This window comes from Rhineura floridana, chromosome 1 (assembly GCF_030035675.1).
Source record: "Rhineura floridana isolate rRhiFlo1 chromosome 1, rRhiFlo1.hap2, whole genome shotgun sequence".
Taxonomy (NCBI): domain Eukaryota; kingdom Metazoa; phylum Chordata; class Lepidosauria; order Squamata; family Rhineuridae; genus Rhineura; species Rhineura floridana.
This window is the reverse complement of record NC_084480.1, coordinates 137,889,996-137,898,814: the sequence shown is the minus strand read 5'-3', so window position 1 is coordinate 137,898,814 and position 8,819 is coordinate 137,889,996. Positions and strand designations below refer to the sequence as shown.

Below are 8,819 nucleotides of genomic sequence, written 5' to 3'. Positions count from 1 at the left end.
GTGGCCAGGGTGGCTGGGCGGCAGCGAGCCCCCCCCCAACCTCATTGAGAGACAGGGAGGCAGTGGCGGCGGGCAACAAGGCCTAGGCGGCGAGGATCCTGGGGCAGTCACGACGAGGCGGCAGCGCAGGATCGGATCCAGCACGGCGAGGACCACAGGCTAGGCGGCCTTTGGCCGGCAACTTTTAAATTTAATTGTTAATTTTAATTAGCGCGGGGGTAGGTGGGGCACGACCCAACCATCAATCCTTGCCACGTGCAGGGCAATTAGGCTACCCTCCAGGATAATTGGGTGCCGGGTGGGGGTATTGATTAAGCAGGCGGGCTCCTTCACAACGCTTTGTAATCACGTCGTTTTGCAAGCGGGGCCCCCTATCTCCCTCTAGTATGCCTAAGAAAGGACAAGGGGGGCCAAAAGGGAAGGGAAAGGCCCCCAGAGCAGGGGGGAGATGCCCACCCCCAGCGGCGGAGGGGGCAAGGAGTGGGGAGGGGCCACCATGGGCGGCCATATTAGCCAGGTTGGAAGCCCTAGAACATGGCTCAAGCCACCCTAATGCACCCCGGGACCAACCTGTGACAGGGAAGAAGAAAGACCCACCACCCAAACGGTCTCGGGGGAAAACACAGCGGCCAGTGAACAGTGCTGATGCAGGGGCTGTTGCTTCCATCTTAGCGCGACTGGATGTGCTGGAGGCCGGGCTCAGGGCTGAGGCGAGGACGCCCAGCATAGAGCCAGGCGCAACTCCCACCCTGCAAGCAGCCCCAACAATGCAGCCCGCACAAGGACCTTCGGCGGAAAGCACACAGGGTGAGTCCTCTATCATGCCACAACAACAAGGACAGCAGCAGTGGAGCTGGGCCCCCTGGGGGTACCCCTACTGGCCCTTTTCCCCACCAGCGGTAACCGAGGGATATGGGCAGGCAGGGACCCCCGCCGGCGGGGGGGAGGTTACGCCACAGCAGCAGCATCCCCTAAGGGAGGCCTGCGAGCAGGTCTGGCACCTCGCCGCTGGGACGGCGACGGAAGGAGGACATCAGCCCGCCCTGTCTGCCAACCCCCCTGCAGAGATATCCGACCCCCTGGGATCAGTCAGAGAGGGGGCCATACCTTTTGGGGAAACGTCTGCCCCACTGGGTTTTCATCTTCTGCCTGCTACGAAGGACAGAATATGGAGGGGAGAGTATGTAGACCTATTCTCGCTCCTGTACAGGGAGCCGGTTGGGAAGGATAAGGATAAAGGAGAACATGCAGAGCCCGATAGGCCCAAGCGCCGACGGGTAGAGCGCTCTTGGGCTAACTGGCTGCCTGCATTCCTTACCTACATGGGGGTGGTAATACAGAGGCAGCCTCACAGGGCCTCGGTACTGATCAAATACCTCGATATCATATACCGGGGCTATTCGGAGTTTCAAGGGACGGCATGGCTGGACTACGACCAGGCGTTCCGTATGAGGGCGGCTTTTGATACATCCCTCCCCTGGGACAAGAAGGAGGCTGACCTGTGGCTGCAATTTATGGCGCATTCTAGACCCATGGCAGGCGATAGGGCGGACAGCGGCCATCTCTTGGCGCGCCAGGCATCAGCAACTGCTTCCCGCGGGCCTGCGGGGCAGGGGGTTCAACCCCGCCTGCTTTGCTGGGAGTTCAGCTCGCGTGGCCTTTGCGGTCGGAGCCCGTGCAGGTTCAGACATGAATGTGCCATATGTGGGGGCCCTCACGCCTGCACTAGCTGCCCCAGGGGCCGCCCCTTCAGGGGTGGAAACAGGGATTCGGCTGGCGCAAGGAGGACAGGGGCTGCAGGCGCAGCTCAGGGAAAGGGGCCCCAGCCCAATTAAAATTGCCGAGCTCCGACACTTACTCCACCTTTACCCCCTAGTCCTAGATGCCCAGTTTTTATTAGAAGGCTTCACAGTGGGTTTTCGGATCCCCTATTTAGGTCCCAGGCGACCTTTCATGTCCTGCAACCTTAAGTCAGTGGAAGGCATGGAATCAGTTCTGAGAGAAAAAATTAGGAAGGAAGTAGTAGCCGGCCGGGTTTTGGGCCCCTTTGCTGCACCACCCATCCCCTCACTCAGAGTTTCCCCGTTGGGCCTCGTCCCCAAGAGGGCACCAGGTGAATTTCGCCTGATACACCACCTGTCCTTTCCACAGGGTGAGTCAGTCAATGACTTTATCCCAGCGGAGCTGTGCTCAGTCCGCTACACATCATTCGACTGTGCTGTGCGAATGGTCAGGGACTGCGGGGTTGGGGCCCTTATGGGAAAGTGTGACATCAAGTCTGCTTTCCGCCTCCTCCCGGTCCACCCACAGGACTTCGAGCTGTTGGGCTTGGCTTTTGATGGTGAATATTATGTGGACAGGGCATTGCCTATGGGCTGCTCTATATCATGCTCTGTTTTCGAGCGCTTCAGCTCCTTCTTGGAGTGGGCGGTCAAGAGGCGCGCAGGCTTGCAATCAGTGGTACACTATTTAGATGACTACCTGTTTGCGGGCCCTGCGGACTCAGGCACCTGCAGGGCGTTCATGGCACATTTCGCGGGGCTGGCTGGGGAGCTGGGCGTCCCCCTCGCGGCCGAAAAAACTGAGGGCCCATCCACTGCTATCACGTTTCTGGGCATCGAGATAGATACGGTGGCCCAATGCTGCAGGCTTCCTCAGGACAAGTTGGGGGCCCTCAGGGAGAAGATCTCAGAGGTGGTCAGTTCTAATAAGGTGACATTAGCCACTCTCCAACGGCTGGCAGGCCAGCTGAACTTTGCCTGCAGGGTTGTAGCGCCCGGCCGCGCCTTCCTGCGGCGCGTATATGACGCCATGGCTGGCCTATCACGATCCTACCACCGCACACGGGTGACAGCCGCTCTTAGGGCTGACCTGACAGTGTGGTCCACCTTCTTGCAGAACTTTAATGGGGTCTCCCTATGGAGAAGGGATCGCCTGTTGGAGGCAGAGCTACAGGTGCACTCCGATGCCTCGGGTGCCTTCGGTTTTGGGGTCATTCTGCATGACTCATGGTGCCACGGCAGCTGGCCACAGGGCTGGACACTGGCCGGCCTGACCAGAGACCTGACGTTCTTAGAGTTCTTCCCCATTGTCGTGGCCGTACACCTCTGGCCCGACAAGCTGTGTAATTCCTCAGTCCACTTTTGGTGCGACAACCTCCCCACAGTGCACGTTATTAACACCCTGTCCTCTAGAAACCCCAACGTTATGCTTCTGGTGCGAGCATTCGTGCTCCAATGTCTTCGCTATAATATTCAGTTCCTGGCGCGCCACGTTCCGGGTATTGACAATAGTATTGCTGATGCTCTATCACGGAACCAGATGGAGAAGTTTCGCCAGCTGGCACCGTGGGCAAGGGCTCTGCCGGAGGCGTTCCCCCCAGCGCTATGGGAGATTGGAGGATTGAATCAGAAAGGGCCATAAGCCTTTCTGTGGCGCCCAGCACTTTGGCCAGCTACCAGGGGGCAGGTAGGGATCTATCTAACTTCAGAGAGTCCAGGGGTTACGTCCAGGAGTGGCCCATCCCGGTCGAGCAGCTTATGGAGTTCTGCGTGGAGGGGAAACGGAGAGGCCTTTCAGTCAGGACCATCAAAGGTAAGCTCTCAGGCCTCGCTTTCCTAGCGAAGGCACGGGGCTTTCAGGACTACACGGGTGACTTTAGGGTGCGCCGGATGCTGGAGGGTTGGTCCCGCGAGCGCCCTTGCCCCCCGGATGCCCGCCTCCCCTTTTCCCCAGAGCTATTGTTTGGCCTGCAGGGACAGTGGAAGCACTTGTGTTCTTCCCCTTTCGAGGCCCTGCTATATCATGCTACGGCCCTCACTCTGTTTTTTGGGGCCTTCCGAATTGGGGAGGTGGTGGCAGCTTCCAAGAGGGATAACTCCCTCCGAGCCCTGCTAGTCTCCGACCTCAGCTGGAGGGCAGAGCGGGCCATCCTGCGGCTCAGGCGGTCTAAAACGGACCAGCATGGTAAGGGGCGCCTGGTGGTATTGGCCCCATGCCGGCAGCAAGAACTCTGCCCAGTAACAGCCCTGCGCGGTTTTGTGGCAGCGAGGGGGTCGCAGTCAGGGTACCTATTCATACATAGGAACTCCCAGCCCCTTACCAGATACCAGTTCTGGTCCGTGGCGAAGGCCGCACTGGGGAACTTAGGCGTGGACCCCAGTAAGTTCGGGACACACTCCTTCCGGATAGGCGCGGCCTCCACGGCGGCCCTATTGGGCTTTACTAAAGACAGGCTTCAGGCCGTGGGCGGGTGGTCCTCGGACGCGTACAAGGCCTACGTTAGACCACTTGCTGACACACACGGCGCCAGCGGCTAGACTTTGCCCCCCCCCAGGGCCCCCCCCCATTGTTACCCAATGTCGTTGTTGTTTCAACAGATCGCTGGACAAGATCGGAGCAGCCACGCATCCTCCTATGTGGCCACAGTATGATGTTCTGGGCAGGCCGCAGGGCGGCGAAGTCTCGCTTCGGCACGCAGCTGGGGCTCAGTCAATGGGCCGCAGTGCGGTGGCTGGGACGTCGGGGGATGCGTTGGGATGGGCTCCTGCCAGCCTTGTTTCAACCGGCTGTGGAAGTGGCAGCGCCCCAGGTGCTGGTGATCCACCTCGGGGGCAACGACTTGGGTCTGTTAAAGGGCAAGGCCCTAATTGAACAGGCATGCGGTGACCTCCGGGCCATTGCACGTCGCTGGCCGGGGGTGCACTTAGTGTGGTCAGACATCCTGCCGCGCAGGAGGTGGAATTGTGCCGGTGACCCACGAGGGATGGACAGGGCACGGAAAAAGGTGAACAGGCAAATTCAGAGGGCCCTTAGGGACTTAGGAGGTTCTGTCATCCACCACCCAGAGGTGGGCCACAACAAGCTTGAGCTGTTTCGGCCTGACGGCGTCCATTTGACGGACAAGGGCAACGACATCTTTCTAAGGGACCTGCAGAAGGGTTTACACCAGATTCTTATCGGGTGTGGGGTAAAGGGGGACTAAGCAGAGGCTTGTCCCCCTTCTGTGGCGAAGAAGTGCGGGGAAAGGTTAAAGGGAAAGGGCAGCTAGGTGACACCTTTAGGCACCTTTGGGGGTGACAGGCGGTCCGGAGGCCTGCAGCTCAGGGCTACACGGCCCGGGGACAGGGTACGGGCCGCCTTTGGGGCCAACGTGCCTCATCCGCTCAGAGTTTCAGGGCTCCGAGGGGCGGTGATGCGGGTTGGACCCCCTACACATCTTCAGGGTGTGGCTGGAGCTGGGGGGCTGGCACAGGGCAGCCCCAGGCTCAGGCAGGGCATGATCGCCCGATAGCTGCTAACAGGCTTTGCCTGGATCTCCAGAACGCCCCGCCCTTAATCTCCCTTCTGCAGGTTCATTATTCAATTGATTCTGTTTAAATAAAGTGGCCCATCATTTACCCAAGCAATGGTGTCTGTGTTTTATTTCGGCAATAGGCCGCAATCCCGTTCCGTGCCTGGGACCTACCGGGCAGAGGGACGAGCTTGCGGCCGCTGTCGATGTCCCGGCCGCCATCTTGGATGGGATGCGTGCACACACGGCGCGCTGGCGCGCCGTCGTGTGACGCGGCAGGGAGGCGGGGCGGCTGAAGGCTATTTAAGGCCGCCCCGCCTGCTTCCCGCCATCCAGTTCAAATTTTGGCGGCACCCGCCCGACCCTCCCTCTGCTGCAGTGTGATCCATTTGGTCGCTACGGGGCCGACTAGGAATTTTTGGCCTGCCTGCCTCGCTTTGCTGGCAGGTTTCTTTTGCCTACTCCACACTGTGGTTGGGGGGAGGGGTCAAGGGTTAGCACGGGTGCCCCTGGGGTCAATAGGCTGATTGGGCTGTTTAGTTTGTATTGTTAACGGTCACTTTGGGATGCAAGCGAAGAAGTGCGGGGAAAGGTTAAAGGGAAAGGGCAGCTAGGTGACACCTTTAGGCACCTTTGGGGGTGACAGGCGGTCCGGAGGCCTGCAGCTCAGGGCTACACGGCCCGGGGACAGGGTACGGGCCGCCTTTGGGGCCAACGTGCCTCATCCGCTCAGAGTTTCAGGGCTCCGAGGGGCGGTGATGCGGGTTGGACCCCCTACACATCTTCAGGGTGTGGCTGGAGCTGGGGGGCTGGCACAGGGCAGCCCCAGGCTCAGGCAGGGCATGATCGCCCGATAGCTGCTAACAGGCTTTGCCTGGATCTCCAGAACGCCCCGCCCTTAATCTCCCTTCTGCAGGTTCATTATTCAATTGATTCTGTTTAAATAAAGTGGCCCATCATTTACCCAAGCAATGGTGTCTGTGTTTTATTTCGGCAATAGGCCGCAATGCAAAGTAGGGAACTCTTCGTAAATGTGAGGACACTTCAAATGAGAGAATTGCTTGGATGTACAGAAAAATCCCTAACTGAAGGTGTGTGTGTGGGAGGGGGATAGAAATAAAAGAACAAGTTGTGCATAAATAAGGAGAGCTAGATAGACAAGTGGCATGTGTTTTAGGAACTTGTAATGACCTAGTTCAAACAAAGTGATGTGAATCAATATATACACAACTGTCTAGCTGGAATTCTATGTAAGGTGTTACTCAGATGTAGAAAGTTTGTCAGAATGGCCTCTGGGAGGCCTATAGAAAAGGAATCCTTATTTTCCAACCTTAAAAAACTCCACAGGCATGCTTTCACCTCTTCATAAGTAACATCTTGATTTGAAATTCATCTTAGGAAAAACAAACATGGGTGCCCAACAATTTAAAGCTTTGTTATCTTGTCCATATATGTTAAACACACACGCTTCCCTGACACTGACAAATCTTTGTAATCAGCTTTGAAAAAGATACAGTACTAGTGATGTTACTAAAAAGTTGTAATTGTCTCTTGTGGTATGCAAATTTGTCTAGCTTATAAGCTACATTATGACTAGGGATGGATGAAAATTTTGATTCAGTTAGCATTTCAAGCAGAATTTATCAAATTCGCAATTTCTGAAACAATATGAGAACTGACACACAGCCATCCTTTGCAATTGGCATTTATTAGAATTTTGGGATGCAGTTCACCAACTAAACAACATTTACAAAAATGCATATATTAGGGGACAGTGTACATAAAAATGAATACATGAGTGAAAATCACATGCAAAAAGGCATGAAATGATGAGAAATGGCTTGCAAAAATGTGTACTTTTGTCAAAACTGCCTACAAAAATGTGTTTATTGGGAGAAATTCACCCAAAAATGGTGGAGAATTTTCATGAGGATTAAAACAAAAACAAAAAACTGATCACTGCAGAAAACTAGAGAACTGAATTTAACACTGGAAAAATGAGAAACTGAGAGAACCGAAACTGACAGATCTTTCCATCCCTAATTATGAATGAAACACTATTTACCTAAGGGTTTTTCCTTGATCTTGGAAAGTTAGATGAGATTCTTTGCATGCACAATCAGAATCCAACAAACCAAGTGCTCAAGTAAGCAGTGGCACTGTCAAGGCAGGACTTTGGGGGACAAGTCCTGCCCCACTCAGCAGGGCCAGTACCAGACTGCAGTGGGCCCTTGGGCACCAGACTGCAGGGACCCCTGTAGTGCCTCGAAGTGCCACAATGCCACAGGAATTTGTGTAGCCTGCCCATCCTGGTGGTGGTAGTGGGTGTTGCTTGGGAGGGTGGTTGCTGCTCTGCAATCTGTGCCAGCATCTGGTCACAGGGAGCATGTTCCGCAACCCAATGCCAGTGCAGATCGTGGAGTGGGAGCTATACCCACCAGCCTTAGCACCAGGGGCCCCTCTCAGCACCAAGGACCCAAGACCAGTATCCAGCCTGGCCACTTGTAGGTGCTGGGCCTGACCCCCAGCAAGGTGTGCGGCAGCTGACCAAATGCAGCAGTGAAGTTATAAGTGAAATAAGTGAAGTAATACACATTACCATTTAAAAAGGGAAATATTGCTGTGCACACTATAGTTACCTAGCTGGCTGGCTGGGACCTAGGCTATAACTCAAGCCTAATTTCTGATTTTCCCAATATGTTCAGCTCAGCATGAGGCCCTTTCAGAGTTACTGGACAGAAAAATCAACCCAGCAACCAGTAAAGAAAATCCAATTGCCTTCCACAATTACTTTCCAATTACTTAGTTTGTCCTTTATATAGCAACCAGTTAAAAAGTTTTCCCTTGATTGTTCAACAGGAAGAAAATCTAAAGGCCAGAAACAAGACTAGAAGGAAGAACTCTCAAGGAGGAGTTAACAAACACACCCTATAGTATTTATTTTATCTCTGTCCTTCTCTAAACTCGTAATATGGACATGTTTGTTTTTCAAGCGGAATCTAAAACTGAGATACCTAATGCAGCATCAAAGCCAAGTTTTATTTATTTTTATTTATTTATTTCATTCCATTTCTATACCGCCCTTAGCCAGTGGCTCTCTGGGCGGTTCACAGCAAGGAATAAAATACAATAGTATAAAATAGACATCAGATAAAATCCCTAAAAAAGACAGCTAAAGCATTTAACAACTTGATATAAAATTAACTAAACATTAAACAATTAGAATTAAAATTAAAATGCCTGGGAGAATAAAAAGGTTTTCACCTGGCGCCGAAAAGATAGAAGAGTAGGCGCCAGGCGCACCTCAACGGGGAGACTGTTCCATAATTCGGGGGCCACCACTGAAAAGGCCCTGGATCTAGTAGCAGCCCTCCGAGCTTCCCTATGGGACGGGACTCGGAGGAGGGCCTTAGATGTTGAACGTAGTGAGCGGGTAGGTTCATAGCAGGAGAGGCGTTCCGCAAGGTATTGAGGTCCCGCACCGTGTAAGGCTTTATAAGTCAAAACTAGCACTTTGAATCTGGCC

At 54.3% G+C, this 8,819-nt stretch overlaps 1 protein-coding gene across 1 annotated transcript; it reads left to right on the top strand.

The window, feature by feature from the left end:
- LOC133387877 (uncharacterized) lies at window positions 1-5,584 on the top strand. The gene is made up of 2 exons (XM_061633642.1): window positions 1-807; window positions 4,380-5,584. Exons 1-2 carry the CDS (start codon window positions 387-389, stop codon window positions 4,982-4,984), a joined length of 1,026 nt encoding a protein of 341 aa, XP_061489626.1. The 5' UTR covers window positions 1-386; the 3' UTR covers window positions 4,985-5,584.
- The last annotated feature ends 3,235 nt before the right edge of the window (window positions 5,585-8,819 follow it).

Coding starts and splice junctions, on each gene's coding strand:
- LOC133387877 (XM_061633642.1), top strand. CDS start 387: ATGCCTAAGAAAGGACAAGGGGGGCCAAAAGGGAAGGGAAAGGCCCCC. Junction 808..4,379: donor TTCGGCGGAAAGCACACAGG/GTGAGTCCTCTA, acceptor TTGTTTCAACAG/ATCGCTGGACAAGATCGGAG.